The sequence below is a fragment of the Aythya fuligula genome, chromosome 3, assembly GCF_009819795.1.
Source record: "Aythya fuligula isolate bAytFul2 chromosome 3, bAytFul2.pri, whole genome shotgun sequence".
Taxonomy (NCBI): domain Eukaryota; kingdom Metazoa; phylum Chordata; class Aves; order Anseriformes; family Anatidae; genus Aythya; species Aythya fuligula.
This window is the reverse complement of record NC_045561.1, coordinates 26,818,256-26,845,754: the sequence shown is the minus strand read 5'-3', so window position 1 is coordinate 26,845,754 and position 27,499 is coordinate 26,818,256. Positions and strand designations below refer to the sequence as shown.

The window sequence follows — 27,499 nt, the reverse complement described above, 5'->3', positions numbered from 1 at the left end:
TAGGGCAGAAACATCCCTATTTTCCCATGCCATAAAAACTGTACACCAACACTGAGGGCGAGCACTAACCTGTTATGAAAAGAGGTAGAAAGATCTTGGATTATACTCAAGTTTGTCTGCATTGTCTGTTGAATTGTGCAGTTGATGCTGCTGTGTGTGCGTGTGCGTCTGTGGCTTTTTCTGTGACCTGGTTAGTGGAGCTGTGTGCATTGAAATGAAAAATATGAGAGCTTTCAGCAAAGATCATGGTTTTTGTTTTTTAGTTTCTAGGGAAGGAGAAGCAGTTCTCAGGAACTGCATCCCATATAATGGGGCTTAAGAGTATTTCCTCAAGTATTTAAATTATATATACTTTCCAGTAATCAGAAAAAGAAATGAATGCAGCGAAAGAACAAAGTTTTGTGAGGCTGTTGGAATATCTCACATGTTAAAACAAAACTGTAATCCTTAACTACTTTCTTATAGGTAAAGGCTTCCTGTAATATGCTTTGAATCCACTGTAATCTGGAACAAATTTTAATTCAATGTGACAAAGCCAGTAAAGACTAAAAAGTGAATAAACAGCCACAAAGGAAACTATCCCAACATTTGAAACAAAAACCCCAATTTTTTGCATGGTGGTGTTGCCATAGCATGTTGCAGTGTGATTTGTGTGTTGTCTAAATAGGTCGATCTATAAAACAACATTATACATGACAACATTATACATGATAATTCTACTTTTTTCCATGGAGGTGTTTAACAGGAAGTTCTTTAGTAATAAATGAGCCTATGTCAATGAAAAAGAGCACAGAAAGTAAAGCAGTACATCTGGGACCTCTGAGAGCCAGGGTTTTCCCAGCCATCATGCCTCACAAGCTACAATAAGTAGGTTGGGAGTTTAAGCAGACAACAGCCCAGGAATTGGTTATGGTAAAAAGTATGTAAGCAGATAGCTGGTAGGAGAGAAATAGCAAGCTTCAGGCAGATGTAAGGAAAATAAAAATGTTAAAAAATAATAAAATAAAAAAGTGAGGACAGAGCAGGAAACACTGAGATCTCTCTTACTAAGTTTGCTCCCTCTTGGAGCAGTGCTGCTGATAAACCATCAGTTCTGTGCACAAGCACTGGACACCAGTGTTGTGCTCTGCAGGCATGCCTGACTTTCAGCAGCTAATCCCAGAGCTGAAGCACCAAAACAGCAGGATGCCAGAGATATAAGTCAGGCACAACAAAGAAGCTGTGAGATAGAGGTGGGAATGAAGTTTTCTGTACATGAAGCATTGGTACTTCTTCAGGAGAAGAGGGTGATTCATTTTTCATGGTGCAAGCTATAAAATAAAAACTGTGGGTTTGCTTTTCCTGAAACTAGTAGCCTATGAATGTGGGGGGAGTCTGTCAAGTCAGATCATCTACAAAAGTAAAACATGTCACTGTTAAACATATGTTCTTGGTTATATCAGTAGCTCGGAGGCTTGCAAATTACTCCAGAATGTCAGGATCCTCAAGTGCAAATCTTTTCCATGAGAGGACTGAGTTTGCATGCCCCCCCAGCCCAGGACCCCTTGCCACCAGGAATCCTTGTTCTTCCATTCTTGTTCTCAGTTATGATGAGTTTGTATGTAATTATGTACCTCAGTACAGTGGTTCCAACATGCAAGAATGAGGGAAATGTTTCTCAGAATATCCTACAATGTACTGATTAACGTGTTCAACTGCAAATGGAGAGACTGCGGTATAGATTTGTTGTTCTGATCAATACAGAAAATAGATCTGAAACGGGTCTTCTACACCCAAGGCCAATGCTCTGGTCTCTGAATAATTTAGAAAGAAGAAAATGTTATTTTCCCTTCTCCTCTGATGTTTTAGAAAATTAAGATTAATTTTCATTGTTATTTTTTCTTAATTACATCCAAGTGACTTTCTATTGATTAAATTAGACCTTTTTTTTAATTTTTTTTTCAATTTTAAGTATTAAAACAAACAAACAAACAAACAAAAAACAACAACAACACAGTAACTTCAGTTGTGTATAGGGACTGAACCTGAGTGGATGACCTTGTAATTCATAACCTGAGTTGTTAAGCTGGAGACTCTAGGAGATTCCTGAGTCTTTTGTTCGACAGATCCGTGATGACTGAAAGTGGATTGTACTTGCTACAGAAAACATTTGCCAAACTAGCGAGATTAGAAATTTTGTAAGGGCAATCCCTCTGTATTATACCTTAAATTAAATGGAAATCACCTAGGATAATCAGTCATTATTTTAGTTTGGTGAGGAAAAAATTAAAGTTGAGCTATGTACACATAAAAAACTAGGCTCTACAGTTCTTTGACATTTTGGAGTTTTCTTTCCAGAAAACTTCTAATAATTCAGTACACTTTAATGAAAGCCCTAAATTCACAACTAAGAGCATCAGATATTTATCTTGCACTGTACATTTTATAGTGCAAAATTGTTAATGCTTTTGGTAGTCTGCAACAGACTATATGAATAGTGTTAGAAACACACCTGCACAATATAGGTAAAATAGTAGCAAACTGGCATTTGCCATATGTAACATTTATTACTGAACACTCAGTCTGCCTCTGAGTAGGAAACACAGCTGTTCTTGGTGTGTCTCCTTTATTCATAGTCCCAGGTACAGTGTGATAATAAAGTGCACACAAACTTTGTGCTGCTGGCATGATGCCACTGGATAGGTGCATAGTCTGGAATACCTTCTGCACCCAGAATTGTCCTAGCAAAGTGAGTGACGGTGTGCCCCAGGCTCCTCACTGGCCTGCTCAGTCCCTTGGCTTTCCATTTGGGAATAACTAAGGTCTAGTCACCTGCAGATCCCCGAGGAGGTGAGTAGGAAAGTTAAAGGCATAAGCCAGGGAGCAGGAAAATCTCACTGCTTGCCACAGTACAAGAGAGGGAGAAATCAGCTGCTTCTGTGGCATTTAAAAAATGAATATTTTAGAGGAATTTAAATTAGGAAAAAATCTGTATTAAAGAAAAAAAAGTCAGAAAACTCCTCCTACCTCAAGTAACAGCATCTACACTGCAAAGAAAAACAAGTGAAGGAAGCACTGATAACATTGATGGGAAGACTTTTGGCTTTAATTTCTCATATGCATTGGGATTTGTGACAGTGGCAGACTGAGCAAGCCTGCCTAATGCTTAGCTGTGATCACTGGTCTGGAAACCCAAAACAAAGGCATCACATTTACAGAGAAGCCTCACTTAATTGCCACTGCATGCACATTTTCTTGTCTCAGCAGGAACCAAGCTAGCAGGGCAAGGTGCAGTCTGCTCCTCAGAGCCTCCTTGGGGGAGATACTCCACCACCACGTGTGGGTGTCGCAGCTTTAGATGCCACCATCAGTGTTAGAGTTTCATCTGTTGCAGCCTAATTGTAGAGAAGGTGAAGAAATGGGCTTGTTACAAGTTTGTGGTGTTTTATGAAAAATACAGCCAGTGCAAGACTGACCAAACTCAGTTCATATATTAAGTTAGAGAGCCATCAGATGATGATTATCTTCACTCATAACCTCAAAAACAAGACCAGGTTTAATAACACTGAGTTTAAAAACATTATATGTTACATTACCCATGCACTTTCCAGCTGTCCCGCTTAGCTGTAAGAACTTACTTGCCAGTGTCCTTTGATGTTTTCTCCCTCCAAACCTGTAACATTAGTCCATTTCATGCATGAGATGAGAAATGTGAAATCTCTTGAACACAGCATATTTTCACAGTGCCTCAGTCCAGTGTCACTTAACATGCCATAGCAAATTATGGTCTAGTGATGGAAATTAAAACTCTCTAAAATAGCTTCCTTGTTTTTTGTCAGTGGGGGATAGACTTTATAGATGCTTAAACTGGTTTAACCTCTTGACATGTTAAAATGTGTCCCTTTACTGAGAAACAATGAAGATATCGATTTCACATTAATCAAGAAATGTTTCTTTATGAACAATTAAAACTTGTTGCATACCTGAGAGCTCTACCGTGACAGACCAGAAGTCCATGTAGCCCTGAAATCCAAACAAAGACTATATTTTCTGGAGCATAACATTATGAACAAACTTTTATGCAATACAATCTGTGAGATCTTATGTTCAATGTGCAATCATGGAAGATTTCCTAATTAGACTATTGAAATTTGCTTACTGGTTATTCCTAAAAGATAAAAAAAAAATAAAATCACAAAGATTCTTGTTCAAAAAATACAAAACAGTAGTAAAAATAATAAGCATTCATAGGAATGAAGCCCTTTCCCTTTTCAGTTAAGAGATGGCTTATCTAATGTTTGACTAAAAAGAACTGACATAATAATTGAAATTTTTAGTTTGGAGCAATAATTAGTCCAAAAATTAGTGCTAGGCTGTCCTTGAGTAATGATACTCAGTTTAATGAGGAAAATCAACAGGAGCATCTGTATGAGATGCCAGTAAATGCTGGCCTCCTTGTCCTGCTCTGCAACGACAAGTGGTGCTGCTCTGCTTTGTCCTGGAAAGCTTTGGGCAGCCATGTGGTACTTGCATGGCCAGCTCTGTCTCTGGTAGGAGCCAGCTCTTGGGCCAGTGACTGCCATTTCCCAGCTAACAAACATTTACCTGTGTCCCAAGCTGCTACAAGAATGAGAACTGCAGAGTAGTACTGAAATCTGGGGGGTCATGCCTAAGACAAACACATACTAAATATTTGTCCAGTGCATTAGCACCTTGGAAAATGTTAGGTTTTACCCCATCCTTCTAATGTTTTTTCAAGATAAAACTGTCCCATCTGGCAAGAGCTTGTAGGTTAATCACACATGAGAGCTGCTCATCAGTAAATGCAAATATTAGTGGGGAAGGAAAAAGAAATGAAGAGAGAGCATCATCCAGCTTAGAATGAGTAAAATCTGGATTATGCATTTGCTCAGCCAATGTCTCTTGTCTACGGTCTCCTCCAAGACAGGGAAAAGCCCCATTGTGAAGTTAGGAGAGGACTGCAACTCCCCACAGTAAGCAGAAGGATTTTGCACATGCAACCACTTGGCATTGCAGCTGTTGTGAGAAGTCATCCCCTAAATTCAGTAAATGCTACCTTCCTCCTCTTCAGCACCTTTCTGAAAGAGAACTATACCTGTGGGGCTGTGTGAGAGCAGCCTCCCATGCTGCTGTGGTAATTGAAGCAAAATCCTGCCCCAATGGGCAATGCTAAAGCCTGTTAGAAAAGTGAGGGCTGGCTAAATCCTGACCTGACTTACAGTTTCTGTTCCTGTACCTCTCCAGGTGTGCTTCTGCCAGAAGCAGTTTATACCAGCTCTGTGCATAGCACTGGGAATGTCACCTGGGATTTTTGTCTGCTGATGCTGGCCAAGCTGCTGGCATGCTGCAGCTGTGCCACATGTGAGTGGATGGGGAATGGTGAGACCAAGGAGGGTTGATCCAAGCTCAGTGTCTCATTTTGCTCATGGAAGGGTTCATGCTGTTTTCCCTTTCCTAGTTGAATGAATGGAGTTTCCCTTTCTCGTTCTACCAACATCTGTTCTAGGGACCATAAAGAAACATGAAAAAAGAGCCACTGAGGCTGCTTAGCTGAAAAGATGAGAATTAGAAAATTAATATTTTAATCTTCATACATTTCAGCTCTGTCCCCTGTATAAATTTCATATTGATTTCTTATAAGCCACATATGTATTGAGGTTGTTGCTGACTTGTTTGTCTGATTACTTGAGGTATTAGTGTATAAACAGGTCAGTCAGCACATTTGTACATAGCAGCTCATAAATCATCACATTTTTGGAGTTCCCTCACACCTCCCCCCCCCAAGATCTCTAAAAGTACAGTTGGAAGGACAAGTCTGCATTAAAAAAGTTAATACGTTATGGTAGCAACACAAACACTGAGACCAATTGATTTCGTATTCATCAATGTAGTTGTTTACTCCAGCTGCTCTGCTGCCTCCTTGTACTCTGACTCCCTTGTCAGGGTATGCGTGCAGGTTTTCATTTATGCTGGTGTATTATAATAATATTGTTAAGTAGTTTCAATTCATTTGGCCAAACCTTACCTATACACACAAAAATTCTACTCTTTAAAATTTGGGCATATACTTCTACATGTCAATGGCAAGAATATATTAAAATGTTAAATTAATATTAAATTAATATTAAATATATATATATATACTAATTATTTAGATGAGCATCTACTACTTCTTCTGAACTTGTTTTCAATTTTTCTTTAGCCGTATTAGTACAGGAAACATTTTCCTGTGTGTGATCAGTCATATGCTATACCTCTCAAAACTGACCTGTTTGATGTAGTTGACCAAATACAAAATTTGGCTTATGAAAATATTATTAACATTGTATCTGAAAAAAATAGTTAGCCTCAACCCTGAAATTATGACTCACAAGAGATGATCCTTACATCAGACTGTAAACTGCATATCTCTTAGAACTGATGATTATGAAACCCAACCATAGAGAGCTAAAGAATCAGGTTTTATTTTAAACGTATACTGGAACAGAGTTTGAAGGAGATTGCCTGTAAACTGGAAATAACAAATGCCTATAGAACTGAATATGAAACCTTCATATTCACTTCTCTATTTAGGGCTGCTATGGATTCTATGCCTTTAAAGCTTATTTTTCCAGTCAGAGGACTAAATGGGATTCAGAATAAGAATGGAAGGATATCTCTTGAGAAAGGCATGTTGTCTAGGTTGTCACTTTTCCACCTATAAGATAATTTTGAATTATTAATACCTGGAGAAATGTTCAGGTGGACACCTCTCTTTTAAGGAGTGTAATATCCTCTGGGCAGAGAAGGGAGATGGAGGAAAGGACCAACCAAATCAGAAATCCTGATCACTGTGGGGCTTAGGGGATAAAGTATCCAAAAACCATCAGCTTATTGTGGAGAGCAATATCCATGGTGGAAGCCATGGTGGAAGTGATGCAGAATACCTAAAAAAAAAAAAAAAAAAAAAGTTACGATATCATAATCTGTCTATAGGAAAATTTCAATACATTGAATCAGATTATCAAGTCAGGTCAACTAATTAACCAATATTTTACCTGTTTTTAGATTAAAAACTCCTACTTTATGTAATATCACAGTTCATTCCTGACATGCTGGAATGTGGTTATGGTTCATCGTAAAAGTTCCATTGAATTACAACTCCCGAATAATCTGTTGTTGCAGATAAAAATGCAAAATTAATTCATAGACTTTATCCCATGATAAAAGCTTGTGCAGCTTTCCAGTGCATCATTGAGTGAATTGCTTTAATAACTAATAGAAACCTCCAGGAAGGGAATTATTAGACAGTTCAGTACTCAATGGAACTCATACATATTTGCAGAAAGTAGCCAAGCTTGTAGGCCTGTAAAATTAAGCACAAAAAACTTCATCAAAGGGAAAATTCAAAGTATGCTTAGTATTTTCTTAGATTATGTCCAAAGCTGATAATCATCAACTGCCTAAAAACACTTAATAATTTTGGACATGCTGTCTTAAATTGTATTCCAGTGTCACACATCTGTTGAGACTTTCTTTACACTTGAACAACTTACCTATAATATTAGATGAAAGCATAATTTAAGATTAAAGAAATGCCAAGAAACTGAATTTAATGTAGGTAAAAATTAATAGAGGTAGAACCAGACACAGGGAGCAGACCATGCCAGGAAGGAGACATCTTTCAAAGAAGTACATAGTATTATTGTCAGGTGATATGGTGAACTTGATAGATGAACAGTCTAATCCAACATTTCAGACCATGATTTCCCTTCAAAATTATATTGTAGGGGAAAAATTCATCCTCATTTCATAGCACAAATAATAATATTGCTATTCTGCTTTTTGTCAAAACCCATTCTGATATAATGCATCTAAGCAAATGTTCAAAACCAACTTGCATATCCCTTTGAACATAAAATTAATTGATTAGGAAAATAGATATTAAATTGTGTAATTCCACTGAGTTACAATACAACAGATGACTTAACAACTCATTGATAGGGCAGAATAAGTTCATTTACTTACAGAATAAGTACCATTTACTGTAGATGTAGCATACCTTCACAGTTATGTTTCTTATGGTAGTCTCCTTGAAGTCAGTTTGATTTTACTGAGTTGTTCACTTAAGATAAACAATACAATAAATGTAAATATTAAATATCCTTTGACTATAATGTTAGACAGAGCCATGTGCTGTTTAATAATTTATTATCTATTTATGGTGCACTATCAGGGTATGCCTGTGGTATTTTGAGGAGTGGTATAAGCTTGCTGAACCAGCTCTGCTTCTGTTGAATTGCAGCCACAGTAGGGTGGCTGTAAGAGACACTTACGTGGTTTAATGGCTTTTGTCTGGCTCAGCTAAAGCTCAAATCTGCCTGAAATACACCATGACAACATAACCTATGCTATCCTTTCCACACTGCAGAGCTAACTCTTGTGGGACAGTCATTATAACTTATTAAAAGAACTTGCTAAAGAACTGAAACTGCATGCTTGCAACAGGAGGGTGAGGAAAAGACAGTAGAATCCAAACACCTTCTAAGCAGTGATATGTAGTCCCATGTAATATACCTGACCAATGGTCCTTATTAACAGTAAATGCAGTCTCAGCAAATGTATAGCTGAGTTCATGGAAAAGCTGCTATCTTGCCTGTATGCAATCTGCCTCTTCCTTACTTGAGCTCTTTGCCATCTGTGACAGAGCTACTGCAGTGTGCACATTCATCTTTGTAGCATAAGGTGCCCTCACTTGTGGTGGCTGTCTTGAAGTTCTGGGAGTGACCAACAGCAAAGCCCTCAGCAGTCATCTCTTAGCAGCCAAACCCAATCTCACTCAAAAATGGCCTTTGAATTTGTGGATTATTCTGTGAAACAACCTGGCTGGCTGGCAGTGCAGGTGTGCAAGCGTAAGGGCTTCCTGTGGTTTAAGATTTGACAGACTCCAGTTGCTGCCCCTAGTTATTTGACAGTGATGTGGCAACACTAAGTGGTTGCTGATGAACAGGTTTGCAGTGATCATGCCTCTGTTTTCTGTTTTTGTTTTTTTGTTTTTATCTTTTCCTCAGGGGAAATCGCTCACATCAAAGAGGTTAACCAGTCTAGTGCAGTCCTACTAAAAGGATCACCTTGTAGCATGGAAGCAGACTCAAATCATTATACATACTTTGTAGCTCACTGATTGCCTGAATCAGAGGACAGTAGAACAAGATGTTGCATGAGCAAGGACCTGACTTGTTTTCTTTTGTGTATACTAAGGCATTACAGACTCCGAGGGACTCTCTAGCCTTTCGATGCCTCCATTTCGAAAACTGTCTGCTCACTTCCTCCTTCATATCAAGCTGGATCTGTGTCTTTTTATTTTCTGCAAGCTCAAGTACAGTGAAAAAAAAGCTTCTGCTAGGCACAGTTTATTTAAAAAAAAAAAAAAAAAAGTCAATCAAAAACTGGAAGAAATGTAAAAAAAATGCATATATTAATAAATATACATATGGCATCACATTTATTGCACAATAAATTAGCACAGAAGGTTTCATTTCACTGATGTATTCACATTGAGAAAGAAAGCCTGTGTCTTTGTCTGTTGTCTGTATATTCTCTGTTAATGTTTCTTGCATTTATTTTTATACCATATTTAAAAAAGAACACCTTTTACTCCAGATGTATTAAAGTTGATCCTTTCTCTGTAAATTTGTGTATGTTTATATTGTTGTTTTATCTTTCATTAAAAGATGCAGAATCTCTTTCCTTTGGGAAGTTTGAGATTTTAATATTGAATCTGAAGATTAGTCAAGAGCAAAATCATTCCTAATAGTTACTTACCTTTTGCTTTCCAAAAAGTGACATGAAATGGCATTTTCTTTCTCTCAGTGACACCTAACCAAACACACTTTATTGATAATCATTTACTCTTTATTTTCTTTTTATCAAGCTAGCAGCAGTGAGACCTTTCCAGCTTGCTCATCATCACATAAGCAAACCATTCTTTAAGCTAGACCAGGTCTGTAAGAGCACACCCTCTACAGTGTGCTCAGTAATTCAGTTGCTGCTCAAGAGCAGATCAAGTGAAGTGCATTTTCTTAGGAATGGCCTTGAACAAATCTAGCTGGAACCATTAGTGTGTATTTTCTAAATAAGACGCTATTTCTTTCTCCTTGCTGTCATGTGTCAATGCAACATTTTAAGCTGAAAAGGCAGCGGTTTGGGAGTGCTGAGAATAGAGCGCAAACCTTGGGTAGTAAATGTAGGAACTTGCAATTTTAATTCAGCGGCTCAGTTCAAGTATGCTGTTGCATGTCTAATACTGAGGCTACTCACAAAGACCTACTCAGATTTACAAGAGTGTGTAGCTGTTGTCGTTGGGACAACAGATGTGGGACCTTCTGAAGCTAAATTGAGCTGGAACCAGAAAACCTGTGCTTGGAAGAAGAAAAGCAGCACTTCTGACTGATACAGATGACGTAAAGGTAGTGGCAGAATCTCCGAGCACAGAAGTAGTGGTGTGAGCTAAGTCAAATAGCAAGTACCTCCAGGGCATTATAGGATGCATAGGACAAACATGCTCAAAGAGCCTTCTTAGCAGTGCACAGGAGAGACTCAGGACAGACAGAGCTGGTACCATCTGTGGTCTTGACTTTTTTGTGACATTGGCAAACAGGAACCTTGTTTCAAAGGGACTACCAAGCCTAAAAATGCCCCCCACCCCCATTCCTGACACAAAGTGGGAGGATGGTCATAGACACAATCAGGCAATAAATTTGAATACATTGGTGCTGGAGTCATCACAGTTAACACCAGCTGCCTACCTGTGTTGCTGCCGCTGGGAACAGGGCTGCTGAACTGCTATAACCCTGACTGCAACATCTCTAGAGTAATGGTCTGAACAAACCCAGGACCAAACACATTGTACATCACCATGAATGGCTGCTCCCTTGGTTTTTGTTCAGCTGAATTTTCCGGGGAGGTGGGATTTTTTTTTGTTCTTTGTTTGCACATGCTGCTATGTTTCTGGTTTCTAACCAGAATAATAATCGCTGCATTAAGGTGTCACAGTTTCTGTCATCATGATTCTTTTGAGCTGAATTTTATCACAGAACACTGGAAATGCCCATGAGAGCTTGATTTTATCAAGAGCTCCATCTAGGTCAAGTCAAAATATTCACAGTCTAAAGAGGCCATATAAATTCTAATGAATAGCCACACTGAACCCCAGATCTTAAACTCTGAGATTTAATTTTCCTTTACCACAGCAATGTGAGCTCTGAGGCATGAACTTGGGTCCAGAAAATCCACAGAAATTTGAGCTCTGTTTCACTTCTCAGTGCCAAATTGAGATATTTATTTCCAAACTCCTGCTGCCACCAATTGCATCAGCTGGTATATTGCTGCTTTTCCTTAGGATTTAACTAATTAGATACCAGCAGCTGCTTTGAAGAATTACTCCCTTCAAATGACTAATGTTTCAAATTCATGTGTTAGATAATCATTGAACTTTACCCTAAGGAAATTAATTATTTTTTTTTTCCCCTTTTTAAATCACTTTGCAACACTGACCAGCCAAGAAAAATATCTGAAGTATTTGTATTTCTGAACCCATTTTGTACTCATTCTGGTTCTTCTTTTGTTTCAATACATACAAAGCCTGCATTGAATGGCTGTCTTCTATGTTTGTGCAGGATCTAACACAATGCCTATAAAGTAAAAATGCATATTACAGTAAGAATTTCAAAGTAGGCAGGGAGCAGTATTAAGGTTTCATTTGAACCTTATTTCAAGTGATGCAATGCCACCGTTACCCAGGAGTGAATTTGGCCCAAACAGACCAATAAAACCTGCTCTACAGCCAGTTGATTTTTAAAGGGTTTGTCTGTGACCTCTTCATCCCTCCCATGATCTGTCAGTGTTGCCACACTGGGAATGGAAGCTCCAAGTAGGCACGAATATCTCCACAGAGAAAAAACATAGATATTTATAGATGTTTGTTTCCGAACGTATATGAAAAGACACTTCCACCAATTAAGATTAACTCAGATTATGGCATATTTATTCTTACCATGGCAAACAGTTGAAGTACACACTAGGCAGTGATGTATCTATTAGGAATTTCAGAGAGGTCATGTATCTGCTGAGGAAAAAAAAAAAAGGACCAAGCAAGATTTCTTTCCTCCTGGGGAAGAGCCATCAGTTAGCACATCCTGGTGCCTCCCAGGAAGCTGGAAACACCCTTCATTGGGAAATATTTATTTTAATATGCTTTAAAGGAACCACTCCACCTGAGAACAGCTGAATATTCACCAGATTTTCTGTAAGGTGCGATTAAAAACTGCCCACTGACCCTACAACACCAAAAAAATGGAAGGGAAAAGGCCTTAAATACCGAAGAGAGAAAGATCAAAATGCTGAGCTGAAAGAGCAGTGGAGAGTGGCCAGAAATTAATGAGCTAAAGGTGAAGACAGAAGAAAGAAATGAGAATTAATTGCATTGACCAGAACGGAACCAGCAAGGGAGGAGAACTCAGGCACTGAGCACTTTGGCGCAGGAGAGGCGGCGTGCTGCTGGTGGGATGCCAGTGCTGGGCAGAGCTGGAATCAAAGCGCAGAGAAGCAGTCTGACCAGACCATCTGCGTCTGCCCTTTAAAAGCCCAACAAGGACATTTTTTTTTTTTCCTGAAAGAAAGCTCTTAATACCACATATATGGAATTTCTCTTTTTTCAAATTGCACCCCTAATGTCATTTGAAATACTAAATGCCCAGTAGTCCTCCAAGAAATAACAAATGGGAGCAAAAAAAATAGTTCCTGAAAATGAGACGTACAGGAATGTGTTTAGGATGTTTATTAAAAATATGGAAGAAAGCCACTGCAGACAACTAAAGTGAGAGAAGACTGTTTTCTTTAAGTAACAGTTGGGAATCACCAGTGATTTTTTTTGTGTGTCTTCCATTTGTTTATCTTTATGCCAAATGATTACCAGCAGCTGCTTGAATTTAGATTTTAAAATTACCATATTTTAATTTCTTTTCTAGCTAGAGATGTCATGCACAGAACCAGCACCACTGAATTTATTGACTTAAGTGCATAAAACAGAAATTTTTCTAAAAGAAAATTAATAACTATAGATACCTGTATAAAATAAGATACAAATCCCAAGATATTCCAACAAATTACCAACAATTTATTTGTACATATTCTGTGTCCATGATTCATTTAAGCATGTTGCTAAGTAGTTCTGAATAATACAGATTTGCCTTTTGATCTCACTAGGCTAAATAGGTTAATGAAGTTATGCTGAAGGAGCCCCAGTATCAAAGACATGGAAGCAGAGGACAATCTGAGGCCAGGCTCCCTGTGGTTGTGCTATTCTGGACTGTGGAGTCCTCAAGTGAGGTTTGTACAAATAAATGGGTTTTGTTTGTACAGACATTGGCTTGAGGACGGCAGAGTCTCCCCAGACACTCATTATCTCTGCTACTGCATTTTTTTTTTCCCCCTAATATCTAAACTAAATCTTTTTTGCTTCAATTTATCCCTTTAGCCCTTATCAGGCTGCTACATTCACTGTAATAAAATGTCCCCTCCATTTTTGCTCAAATATGTAAATAGCCATTGCAATGTTACAGTGCCCTTTGATTTCCTTCCTGGTGTTTTCTGAAGTGTGGTTTGACTCTGCTGCTCTCCTCCAGCTTTCACAGAGGATGGAGCCTGGAGCAGGCTGCAGTGCTCCTGCCCAAGCTTGACTGCTACAATTGCAGTGCAGGCTGTACTTCTGTCTGTAGGCACAATAGCAAGGCTTGCCCTTTTTGTAGTAGAGAGTCACCGCTGAATCATTTCCTGTGTATGAGGCACTGTGATGCCCAGCTCCTTTGCAATAAAACATAGGTGGTTGTTCCCCCTTGGTGTGTATTGCTGGATCAGTGAGATGTCTGGCTGTCCATTGGCTAGCATCCAGTTTTTCAGGCTGTTCTTCTCTTTTACTAAGGTCATTTCTCTTTTTTTAAAAATCCTAACCTCTGACGTACTTGCAGACCATTTTCCTTCTGGTACCTCTATGTATGGGTAGGCGTGAGGAATCTGCTGTCCTGATTCTGTAACACTGATGCATGAATGATAGTGATTATCCTCATCACTATTTGCCATAAGGGATCTGTATGTGCAAATTGTTAAAAGAAATTGCCATGATAATAAACTCTGAAAACCTGCACAAATTCTAGATGATAACCCTTATTTACAAGGGTGGACATGGATAGTAAATATCAAACAATATTAAGATACGATTGTAAATGTTACCTTGTTAGTGGCATTTGCACAATTTTTATTGTACTTTTTCTTCGCTCCCAAAATATATTCTGACACATTTGCCTTATCCTTTTTTTTTTTTTTTTTTTTGATTTAGCTAGATTTTGAAACTTCTCATTAGATTCATTACAGATGTCACCTTTCAAAACAAATGCTATTTACTACCCTTGCTATTAACCTTGTGGCTGCTGCTTCTTCTGTGTCACAGAAATGAAGCTTTTCATTATTCATATAACTCTCCTATCCACGTCTTTATTTCTTTCCGCCTTTCCTTTTTGAAAGATACATGGCAAGGGCATTTTTAATGTAACTTTTCCACCTTTTTGCTGAATGCATAACCTGAAATCTATGACCTTTTTTTTTTTGAGTTCATCCCTTTTTGTGCACTGTTCTTTATACGGCTCATCTGTTCTTTTAGATTCTCTTTCTTCTCTTCCCCTCCCTGGCAGTAACAACTTTTTAGGATTCACAGCCTTTTATGGTTCTTTTCCTTTGTTCCTCTGATCCTCATTCCCTTCATCCCTTCTGCATGTTCCTACAGTGACCACAAATACTCTGCATTTCCCTCCTCTGTTCTGTCTTTCTTGGACTTTAAAGAAATCACAGGGAAAAAAAAAAAAAAAAAAAAAGGCTGGTCAGCAATTAGGGCCAGGGCTGATGCAGAACATGCCTTTGACCATGACCTGACCTGATCTCCTGGGACCTTCCCTGGTGCCTTCCTTTCCTTTTCCTGTCCTGCTCCTACCAGCTCTCTACACTTCCTCCAGCCACTGCTGCCCCAAACTCCTCGCTTTAGGGGATAAAATGCCCTCCAGGTCTCTCCATAAAGGCAGGTTCCTGCCCCCTGCTGGGACCCCCATGACTTGTCTGGCTGCTTGCACCTGCCAAAATAGGAATGGAGATCTGGACCATCTGGCTTTTTCTTCCTTCCTTCCCATGTAAACTTATCTAACATTGGTAAACAGCCCATAAATGACATGTATGATTGAGGCAGGGGAGGCGTAGAGGCTGGCAGGCTGCTGGCGTTGAGGGAGAAGAGCCTGGGGTGATGTCCTGGAGAGGAGGTGTCTATGTCTGGTGGGGAGGCCTTGCTGCTGACTTTACAGGAGGTAGGAGAGAGATGGGTAATCCTTAGCATAGGTGCACTGGTTAGGTCTGGACAAAAGGAAGCTTGGTTGGTTACTCATGTGTTCTGCAGGACGGGGAGCAGGTGATGAGGTCACTTGCTGTGGGCATTGTGATCTAGAATAAACTAGGAGCTCAAATGTCCCTCAGGGCAACAGAGGGGTGGGGGGCCCAGAGGGTGGCACAGAGCATCCCAGCCTCTTGTCAAAGTAAGTGTCTGCGGGAGGTAGGAATGAGGGTTGAAGCCCAAGACTATAAAATGTTTCTAAGTCCTGATCCATACTGGTCTAGGAGGTAGCCCCAGTGAAACTAATGAACAGGGGTATGGAAGCTCACATTGTAGCTGAAATCACAGGTAGTTTTCTGAGGGGGTGGGCATAAGTGTCAAATTTCATCAATGGATAGCCTTTCTAAAAATGTTCTGGTGTTTTAAAAGGATACACTAGCAGCAAGTTAGACATATAATGCTTACTTAATGATGGAATCATTTTCCAGAAACTCAGTTTTAGTGAACAGCTAAATTTGTAATTGCGAAGTCAGTTTGGGTTGCTTCTTTACTTCTTTTTCCATCCCACCTGAATTACTTCATGAACCTTGCTGGGACTTTGGCTAAATCTCTTCTCTTGCTTTCCTTCTCAGTTGTTTTCCTTGTCCTTTTTTTGTCTCTGTTCCAAATCCTAGATGTGGGACAGTAACTGCAGCTACTGGTGCAGAAGGATTTTAATTTGTGTGTTTATTTTCTTCCTCTAATGGGAACACAATAAAACACAATATCAGACTTTCATTTTGTTCCAAAGGGCTTCTTCCCAATGCAATTCCTGTCATAGAAACCCATGTGATCTATTTTTTCTGTATTCTTGTGTATTTTTGACATTCAGACATTTTACTTGGGTGAAGAAAAAAAACAAAAAAAGAAGAAAAAAAAAAAAAAAAAGAAAGAAAGAAACAGAACCTGAAGGTTATCTCAAAGTTATGATTTTTAGATATTTTTTCTGGCTACTGCAACTCCATTGCTGTGTTAAAACTGCACTTTGGGATTCCCATCTGCAAGGAGAGCTGAGCATCTGCTGATCTTCCAGTGCCTCTGTTGGCATCTCCCACTGCTTTTTCCTGCCCCAAACTTCCAACAAACTTCCAACAAACTTCCACTGTAATAGAGATGTGACACCTGGGAGACTGACTTCAAGGAGTAATTATCCTTTGCTCAGTAGGTACATTGCTGCTTGCTAGCTAGATGTCAGTTGTGTCACCTCTTTGGTACAATCCAGTGGTGTTTTTCTGTTTGTTTTTGTTTTCTTTCAAAAGCTATTTTGGACAACAACTCCTCCCACTCCTCTCACCCCAGACCACACCACATGCTGGGAGTGCGTGTATATCTCTAGGAAGGTTTTGAAGGCAGTGTCTTTCCACCAATGGCACAGACAGGGCAGAGTGCCTTTGATCACTTTGTCTTTTTTATGAACAGTAGAAAACAAAAACAAAAACAAAACAAACAAACAAACAAACAAAAGTTTTGGAGACCAGAAGACCTGGAGGAAAAAAAAAAAAAAAAAAAAAAAAAAAAAAAAGAGGGAGAGTGAGGAGGGAGGGATAGAGCATAAAAATAACCTCTGGGAAAGTGAGGCCAAGGTCTATCACCAGCCCCGCACGGTGGCCACCAGTTTCTGTATGCTGAGAGCACCTGTGGGTGGCTGCAGACCTCCTGCTCCACATGTCATCAGCAAAGCATAAAGCATCAAGCATAAGCAGAAGAGGAGAGGGAGGCCGCAGGACACGTATGTGCATGGTGGCACTGCCTGGCACAGAGCTCAGCACTGGAAAGCAGAAGGCTGAGGCCAGGCCTTGGGAGGATGGGAGGAGCCTGGTCTACATACCCTTCAAACCACACTTAGCCTGCAGCTTTCATTTTTCATCTAAAGAAAGTTTGCATTGTGTAGAAGAAAATAAAAAAGGAGAAAAGCCTTTACATACTCAACGTGGCGAAGACTTTTAATGTTGCCCTTAGATGTCGCATCCTTTTCCAGGCCCTGAAAGCTCCTGTGCCTGGGTGGAGCTCACTGCTCCTCATTACTGAGGCCTCACGGTCTGGTGGCTGCTGGCGCGTTCTTGCTTGGCCAGAAAAAAGCTGTCTGAAGCAGTCAGCCTCCAACCTTAATGTAATGCAGAAAGAGTTCCTTTTAACAGCTCTCACTCCTGGATACTGTACCACTGTGTTTATTGGTACTGACATGGTAGCACTGCCACGGCCAGTGTATCAGAACCGATCTGCTACAATACGGCAAAAATTTTAATTTCGCTAAGGAAAAAAACTATAATCTGAATGGCACTGCTTACTTTGCCTTGTGTAATGTTTTAAAATACAAATTATGTAAGTTTATTGGATGAGACATTTTTGGTATTCAGTATAATCTGTCATTTAAGAAATCTAAATAGAGCATAAAATCAAAAACAAAGGAAGCAAGATAAGTCAAAACAATTTTCTTTACCAAAGTGAAGCAAATAGTTTGCTGCTGTAAAAGGTGGTGGTATTTATTTTGTGTTTGGGGGTGGGAGGTGGAGGGGGCTTGGTTTCCTTTTTGCCTGGTTGACCGATTTTAGTTGTTTGTTTTATCCCTGGTTGTTCTGCAGTGACCATCTCCCCCTTTTTTCTGTTTGAACTTATTTTCTGCTCAGAGAACTGGCGGAGAAGCCAAGTTTATTTTCCTAAGCCCTCGGCTGCAGTGCCGCGAGCTTTGCTTCCAGCGACGGCACCCGGCGCACCCGCCGAACCAGGCGTCACAGGGTGCCCTCAGCACAGGGTGCCCCCAGCCCTGGGTACCCTCACGCTTAGGCCACGTGGGGCCGTCGCCGCCTGCCGTGGGCAGCTCGTGGGACGCGAGTGACACCTCGTGGGGGCGCGCAGCAGCTGCCGTCGGCAGCCCCACCGCAGGGGGCTCCGCGCCTACACGGGCGGCGGCGGGGGAAGGTGCCCACGCGTCCCGAGTGAGGCCACGGAGGGGCGTGGGGCAGGAGCAGGGGGAAGGACGAGGGCCAGATCCTGTCCCTTCCCCGTGGGAAAGGCATATCAGCGTTGTCCGACTCCTCCTCAGCTTTCTTCCTGCCGGAAAAGCAGAGCATAGGGGAGAAGGAGAAATGTTCATCTGTGGGGCTCACCACACTCCGCCCTCCGTGCCTCGCTGAGAAGGAGGAGACACCCCGCATCTAACAGCTGTGCTGGAACCTCCCTGCCTTCCCCCTGCACGGCCGAATGACACGTGTGTGCCAATATGATGCAGACAAATACATGGGTTTCATGTGCACTGATTTCAGGCTCTTTTGCCCTCTCTCCAGACCCTAGTCCATGTGTGGGATTGCTGAGAGACCAGCTCTGTGTATTTCAGCAATTTCCATTTAATGTTTTCTTGCATGTCCAATTCCAGCTTTACCTCACTGAGTGAGGCCAACCTGCAGGCCAGGGCTGTAAACCCCAAAGTCTTCAGACACTGAACCACTTTTGGGAAGCTTTTCTGTGGAAAATCATGTAAGTGGGTAGATACATTTCAGTTTTAAACCTTGAGGGATGAAAGGAATGTTTTTGTTCCATCACAGACATTGGTAATAGACAGCCAATCTTCATTACATAATGTTTAATGAAGAATATATTAGGTACTTATATGTAGTATATTTTATGTCCAGACTGAATGCTCTGTAAAGCAATTGTCCTGGCTTTAAGGGATGGAGAGAAGGTTTGTCTTTGGTTGGATATATAGCACTCCCCTTTGGGATGGTGTCATTTGGTAATCTCTGCCACATGTTCTTATGAGTAGGATGTTTTTGTTTCCTTACTGTGTCTCCCCTCAAGTCCTGCCGGGTAATATTTCAGATGGTCACGGTCAGAAAAAGCGTGTGACAACTTCCAGATGTTCAAGTAATCAAAGCAGCCTGCAGATCTAAGAGAACACACCAACAGACAAATGAAGGATAACTTGAAGGGCCACGGTCTAAGTGGGGGGTCACGTTCCAAGGCGGTGCAGCAGGCTGAAGGATAGCCTTTGAATGTCTGGAGGCTTCCCCAAAGTCTGCATCACTTGCTGAAAACAAGATGGCCTGATGATGTGGCTGAGCAGGAGTGCAAGCTGACTACACAGGCTCCAGTCGCGGTTTCCCAGATCTTGCAGCGGCGCTGGCTTCCCGGAGAGTGGAGAGGGCCGTGGTTGTGCCAGCTGCTGGCTCCTGCCTGCGGGGTGTGGTAGGCCCTGGGGAGCAGGACCATGCCCAGCTGCTGGCCACCCCAGCACTGTACCTGGGCTGCCTCCACCAGGGGTTGGCAGGCCCTGGGGGCAGGCTGCACTCACTTCTTGAGCAGACGGCCTGCCTGCCACTGGCATGGCCCTAGCTGGGCAGTGCCGGCACTTGTGTAGGTGCCAGTAGTGAGCACACAGCTGGCCTTTGGGAGCTGCCCAGCAGATGTATTCCCAGCTGGTTGTTACTGGTTCATCTTCCCAGCTATATAGAAATGGACATGGCAATTGAAAATGCATGGTGGGGCATGATATTCCTTAGTGGTAACGTAGACACATTCTTCAGAAAGAAATAATGTATATATAGAAAATAAAATAATAATAATAATAAAAAAGCTGCTTATACATGGTGCAGCACACATGGAGCAACACTCATAGGCAGGACAGTCTTGTCCCTGGTCTCAGCAGAGATAACGCTCCCACCCCACGGCATCCTACAGCAAGACTGCTGGTGACTTTGCGTACACAAGCATTTTGTGTGGCAGTGCCTCCACTGTGGACAGCACATCCTTGGAAACAGATGTGCTGTACATCTGCCTGCTGTGTGTAAAACTGGCAGAGCTCCACTGGAAAACTGGTTTTCAAAGTGATGTGGAGCACCGGTAGGGGGCAAGCATTATTGTTATTCTTATTACTATTAATTACTGCTATGACTACTGATATTGCTACTATTAGTGGATATGGTTTAGAGATGGGAGTTCAGCTGATGGTTGTATTTGATGATCTTCAAGGTCTTTTCCAAAGTAGATGATTTGATGATTCTACTGCTACTACTGCTACTACCAGTAATTTGTGTGGAAATATTGCTGGCTGAAAACCTGTCAGTTGCTGATGGAGAAAGGGAAGATCTGATCCCTTCCAAGGAATAGCTGGATTTTTGAAAGTTGCTGTGACTTCTGCAGGCCATTTAATGACAGAGCTGATGTTTTTGAAGCATTACTGTTTGGGAGATTGCTACCAAATGTTCTTTCCCCTTGACATCAAGGCTTTATATAACTTTTTATGCAATCCTACATAGTTCTTTTACTACTTGGAAACTGATGATGTAGGATGCTAGAAAACTGAGATCCATGCTAGGAAAAGAAACAATTTTGTGACAGTTTGTTTAACAGCAAAGGTGTCTTTCATCAGACAGGCTCTCCTTATTGCATTCTCCAAGCATTTGGAGAATTTCTGGCAAGATTATTATTTGGTTTCATTCTAAGAATCACTGTGTACCTACATAGAGGGCAAAAGAACAATATCTTGCTCACCTGGCGCATTGGATAATGTTGTCTGTGTGCATGGATTGGGAAGCCTGAACCTGAGAACTACGTTGGTAGTGGTGTAGTGGCTTTAGAGGAGGCTCACCATGGCAGAGGTGAACAGCCTGGAAAGCATCTGTGGACCCAAAAGTGAGGAGGTGTTGCAGTTCACAAGGATATCAGTACCTGGATAAGCTGCAAGAAGGTGTTGGCTGTGAAAAATTGGATCTGGGCAAGTACAGTGGAAATCTATTGAGATGAGTGATCTCCATCCTAACTCATGTCTGTAAGACAAGGATAAAAAGGTCTTTTTATTCTGTACACCCTGAAAATTTTTGGAGGCTTAAGTTCTGCTTACGTTGGAGCATCAACAGCATGTGTCTCCACAATTTATAATGCGGTTGTCAAGACTACCAGCTCTTTTCACACATCCAGAGAAAAAGTTGCAATTACCTAAGTATGGCAAAATAGAAATGGAAACCATTCCCTGCACTGGAAGCTGACTCGGGAAGGACAGATCATCTATGGGGAGACAGGATAAAGAAAATGTACTGACTCAGAAACCAGAAAACCATAGGAGAAAAAAAAAAAAAACAGTCAACATTTGTCAGACATCTACCCACCTCTCTGTTATCTGCCTATTTGAGTGTTTTTATTTAAGGAAAGGAGCTCTTCTGATTCATTTATTTATTTATTTTTAGGAATTAAAAATCAAAGAAGATCAAGGTTTCTCTGCCATTGTGACAAACACCAAAATTCATTAAGCACAAATGCATTGGCATGCCCATTGTAAGCTGGTTGTTCCACTTGCATGCTTGGTGTGTTTCAGACCACATGCCTGGTCTCCAGTCAAGGCTCCATAGTTTAGAAAGAATCATTCTTCATTCTTCAGAAGATGTGTCAGTCTCTGTTATGGATTAAGAAGACAAAATATGCTTTCCACATTTACTCTTCTAGCAAGGGATGATTTTTGGAGGATTTTCTAGTCACATAATTCCAGTCACATTTCTTAACATGTCTGGATTTCTTTGTGGTTAAACTTAGACTTTGTCCTTCTTGGATTTTGCAAGGCTTGCTGGGGGTGCTTTTACCTGTGCAGTGTTTACCATGTATTTGTCATAATTAATACTTACCATTGCAATCAGTGTATTCTACTAAAATCATTTTGTCAGGTTAAAAATTGCAAATTAAAATATTCTTACAGTGGGAGGACCCTATATGCAATTTTTGCAATAAAAATTCTCCAATTGTTTCCAATTTGATTGGCACTTACAATGAAAGATAAACCTTTCCTGTTAGTAATACCTAGATGTGATCTTTCTGAAGCTTCAGATATGAAAAATCTCTCTCTGAGTTTTGCAGGTACTTTAATTTCCCGGCCTTCCCTGTGGCTAAATTAACCATTTAAAAAAAAAAAAAAATAATTAAAAAAAAAAAAAAGAAAAAGAAAAAGAAAACGAAAACATAAGCACACAAACAAACAAAACAAAACAAACAAACAAAACCCGACACCTCTATCCAGTATTGTCACATCTTCTAATCTGCTTTTCCAATTTTCTTTCAATTCCATTATTTATTTGCAGCTTTAGTTCCATTTTTCCCCTTTTCCTTAGTGTTGTGGTTTAACCTGGTCAGCAGCTAAACACCACACAGCCATTCGCTCACCCTTCCCCCTCACTCTCTGGGATGGGGGACAGAAACAAGAAAGTGAAGCCTGTGAGTGAATAAAGACAGTTTATTAAGACAGGAAAATACTAATACTACTAATAATAGTACTACTACTAATAATGTGTACGAAATAAGTGATGCACAATGCAATTGCTCACCACCTGCTGACCCTTGCCCAGCCTATCCCCAAGCAGCTGCCCCCCCCTCCCCCCCCCGGCTAGCCACCCCTATATATTGTTTAGCATGATGTCTGGAACACCCTTTTGGCCAGTTTGTGTCAGCTATCCTGGGGTCAGCTGTCCTGGGTCTGTGTCCTCCCAGCTCTTGCTGCACCCCTAGCCGGCCCACTGGCAGGACAGAGCAAGAAGCTGAAAAGTCCTTGCCTTAGTATAAGCACTGCTCTACAACAATTAAAACATCAGCATGTTATCAGCACTCTTCTCATCCTAATCCAAAACATAGCACCCTACCAGCTACTAGGAGAAAAATTAACTCTGTCCTAACTGAAACCAAGACACTTGGGAACTTGGAAAGTTCTCTCTTCTTCCCTTTCTCTGCCTCCTCTTCTTATTCAAAGTCTCTAGTCTCTTTCCCATATTTTAATAACAATCATTCTGATCTGCTTACTTCAGATCTCAGCCAAATCCTAGTAAAGTCAATGGAAAGGTTTTCCCTGGAATTTTAGATGTGTTTCTTCTGACTCCTTCTGTTGCATTTTTTCTTTCCTCTTTATCCTTATTGCTGCCTGGCTGGCTGATTTAAAAAAATATTTTCAGTACAACTTGTCCTCAGTTGACTAAACTGGTAAATAATGGATAAATATAGTCTTGACTGAGAACAGCTTTCTGGCAGAGATGGAGTACAGAACTAAAGAAGAATTTTTCTCACCTTGAGTCATGAGATTGGGTTGGTTAAATTAAAACCATTTACTTAACTTGCCTGTACAGCACACAAAAATCATAGACGCCCTTGTACTGATATTTTGTGCTGCCCACACTACACTCGCTACAGCACCTGGGTAGTAATTTTATTCTGTGAAACAGAAATAGACTGGGTATATTTCTTTCTTTGTATCAAAAGTAGCACAAATCACATTTATGTATTTAACCAAAAGCGGCTCAGGTTTATTTTTCCCAGTGGTTCTTTTTTATTTTTTTTTTTTATTTTTTTTTTTTGTATTCTCCCTCTGGAAAGGAAGTTTTGTTCTGTTGTAACCTTCAATCTTCAACACATAACAGTCATATTATGAATTCCTCAGTGTCCTAAGGCTGGCTACCTACCTTTGTAACTCAGTCCTGCTGTGACAGTACTGTCTTCGTATTAAAATGTACTTACTCAGCCCACAAAAGGGATGTTTCTATGTTTGTTGAGGTGAAACTTTGCATATTGCCTAAAAAGCATTCAGAAGACTTTTATAAATATATTCTATGCATCTATTCACACAGAGGGACTAGTAGTAAAAGTATTATAGTGTTCTCAAAACACATAGTAAAAGTAAAAGCCTAACGTGCAACAGCACTATGAATATGTCATTGTATTTTGAATTTTTACTGTAATAAATTATAGCCATAGTTCATACAACCCAGCTATTATCTCAGATTGTCTCTCTGCAGAATCACAAAAACAATCTGAGTCATCCTGACTTGATTCATGTTCAGTTCCTGTTTTGGAAGGCTTCTCTCACCATCATACAGGCTGGTAACATTATTTTTGTGTGAAAGCTTAGATTCTGTACAACTGCTCCACAGTCTATGGCGGATTCTGCAGCATGAATCATGGAAAATATGCATCCCTGGTTATTTGTAGATGGTTATTTTTGCAGAAATTAATCTAGAAGAGTCATGGGGATTTTTTTTTAAATTTTTTTTCCATTGTGATACATGTGGCTTTTTGGCAGACTGATGGGAATTGTTTGATGGACACTTATCAAACATATCAAAAAATGTTCGGCATCTGAAAAAGGGGAAAGAGAGAGTTGACACATGGAGTCAAGACTGAGTATGAACCAGTTTTAGAAAGAAAGAAAATGAATTTGCCTTCATGAGTAAAGCCAAGCACCAGAGGGTTGTTTCCCTTGTTCTCTCGGGGTCCTCTGCACACTCTGTCATTAAATTCTCATGAAACTTATTTATCTTTGTTGTGGCTTTAACTTTACCTATGTATAATCTATTATTTCAATTAGTACATTAAGGATATATTTTAATAAATGGAGCTGATTAATTAATAAATGACTTTGGCACCCTCTGCTGAAAAACATGATAGAAATAGAGAAAGTGATTTCTGCTTGCCAAGATTCCTTTCATCACTAGAAAGAGACATCTCTGAGGTGAAAATTCAGCACAGTAACTCTGGATAATACCTTAGACGTGAAGTGAATAATAATGTGTGGCTTCAGGGAAATGAAGCTACACAGAATAATGATGTTACAAGCTAATGTTTCTGCAGTGGAACAGTTCAACAGGGAGTAGCTCTGTTTCTGGTAGTATTCTGCAAAAATATGGTACTAGTTTTATTAGTAGTAACAGTAGTATTATTAAGTCTGGCAGGAGAATAAAACCATCACTAAAAACATTGTCATATGTTACAAAGATTAGGGTTATCATATGTAATGAGGATTAAAAGATCTCTAGAAGAGAAAATCTGAAGTGCTTGATCATTTGATGGCAGACAAATGAAAACCAGTCATTTTTACTGCAGGAAAAGATGAGATCAGGAGGATTCACAGGAGGAAATGGCTACACATTTCATCAGTGAAATACGCAGTTATTGGCATGGATTACAATAGGCTATTGGCTATTGTGGCTTTTCTTACATTAGTAATTTTTAAATTGAGAATAGATTTTGGTTTCTTGCTTGTTTTGTTTCGTTTTGTTTTTTAATCTAAAAGATGTACTCAAATTTAAACTGGATCTAATTCAAGGATGTTCTGTGTCTGAAATGGTGTGGTTACGTGACCACGTGGCGACTTCTGGTTTTATAATCTGAAAATCTGTACTCTGACAAATAAGGCTTGAGGAGCTTTTACTGTGGTTGGGACTTTGCATTCACTGATGCTCATGTTTACAGGGGTCAGTGCTCACCTTTGTTCCTTCTTCTGATCCAGCTTAGTACTGACTGGTAATTGCTGCAGAGCTGCACTAGGCAGAACTCTCCTGCCTAGGTCAAGGATGCTCCTTTTTCACTTATTTCTCTCCTCCCAGGCTGGAATCCCACATTCATTTTTCCGAGGAGCCAGGAGCCACCTTGAACCGGGGAACTTCTGTAGCGCTTTGAGAGTAACCATTCATAAAGACTTTACAGCTCTGAACTACAGCACGCACAAAGAACATTTTTTTTCTAGTGACTACAAAATGCTTCAATAAGCTCTGCTCAAGTGAAACCTCTATTAGCACTGAGCAGTAGTGAAGCTTTTTATGTTAGCCACTAAGGATTTGACTAGTAGATAATCGTGATTATGCATTCTCCTCAGAACAACCTGCACTATATCAGAAGAAAATCAAGCTTCAATCAAGCTGCTCAGAGATTATGAAATACCCAGATGTAGAATGCCCAGCTTCCCTGTTTTAGCCATAGGGGTACAATGCAAATTACTTCTAAGCAGGCAATAGTCTCAGGATTTATTGCAGTGACTGAACATAGAAATACTGAAAGTTCACAGAAAAGCCTGCTCTTGTGAACTTTCAGCCAGCATTTACAGACTAAGAAGCCATAGATTATTCATATAATAAATGGATGCATATCTGTCCAAATATTTAATAAAGATACTATATAAGAAGCATGAAACAAGTCATTTTCCTATGCAGTAAAAATATGTTTCTTCTATTGGATACAGGACAGTGGAAATAGCAGTTTAAACTTTTGAAGCTTTGACATTTGGAAAATGGTACTGTGACAAGAATTATACCAAAAATACAGGTCTTAGAATGGGAATTGTTAGTTCAAATGAGACCAAATTTGATGAATTAAGGACTTAATTGTCCTTAACTAATATGTAAACCATTTAAATAAGAAAGTTGTACCAAAAGGTAAACTGAACCATGCAATAAGATCCAGCAAAATCTGTTTTTTAATAAATAGTCTTTGTCCCCAAGAAGACCTGGGGAGATTGTCTTGATGTTAACAACTATGGTGAACGGTGGTTTGGGAATGTTTGGAACTGACATAATGTATGAGTTAGGGATAAGAACAAAAGCTACAGCTCCATTTCCACAAGTGCACGTTTACGTGTAAAGCCATCAGCTCCTGTCGGTGGGTGCCCTGTTAAGTGACTGCCCTGTAACAGTTATTTGAGATGAGGAGCCCTGTTCACTGGGGGGTCTGACTGGTCTGTGAAAGGGAAGAGAATGCAAACTGGGAGTACTGTGGTGAGCAAATGAACTACTTCTTTTCCAAATCAGTCATTAGAATGTTGTCTTTGCAAACTTTTTTTGCAGTCCTCACAAAACAAGGAAATATTTCTGAGGATACGTAGGGGCAGCTCACATCTTGAAGTCTGTGCAAATGACAGTATTGATTTTAAAAGGTCAGATCAGCTGTTTCTGGTTACTTTCACTATTGGAGTATGCCTGCTCTGAAAAGGTGAATGGTTATTTGGCCCACAGTTGCCATATAACCTGGAATGGCTTGCTTCCTTTGTGTGCTCTCTCTCTCTCCCCTAAAGTACCAAGAAAGGAAACATGAATGTTCCCAAGTAAATAACATGAAATACATGGTTTTATTTCCTGGATAGTCCCAATAGACTTGAACATGACCTCCAGCTCCAGGCCTACATTTACAGGCACGCTGTGAGCACAAATGTCTCCAGTCTGGTGAGATAAATTGAAAATATTACTTCCTTCCCATCAAGTCATGCCAGTTGCAACTGAAATACACTGAAGAGATTTTCTATCTTTAGATAGAATATCT

At 40.1% G+C, this 27,499-nt stretch overlaps 1 protein-coding gene across 4 annotated transcripts in view; it reads left to right on the top strand.

The window, feature by feature from the left end:
• Nucleotides 1–26,348, top strand: part of RGS7 (regulator of G protein signaling 7) — a 265,169-nt gene extending 238,821 nt beyond the window's left edge. The window contains exons 17-18 of one of the 4 annotated variants that reach the window (XM_032183707.1): nt 4–84; nt 9,051–9,085. In XM_032183707.1, coding sequence (XP_032039598.1) covers nt 4–78 — 75 coding nt within the window. In that variant the 3' untranslated portion in view covers nt 79–84; nt 9,051–9,085. Of the gene's footprint in view, nt 1–3; nt 85–9,050; nt 9,383–25,794 lie in introns of those variants that run through there. The other 3 variants (XM_032183705.1, XM_032183710.1, XM_032183708.1) reach the window with 3 other exon arrangements.
• The last annotated feature ends 1,151 nt before the right edge of the window (nt 26,349–27,499 follow it).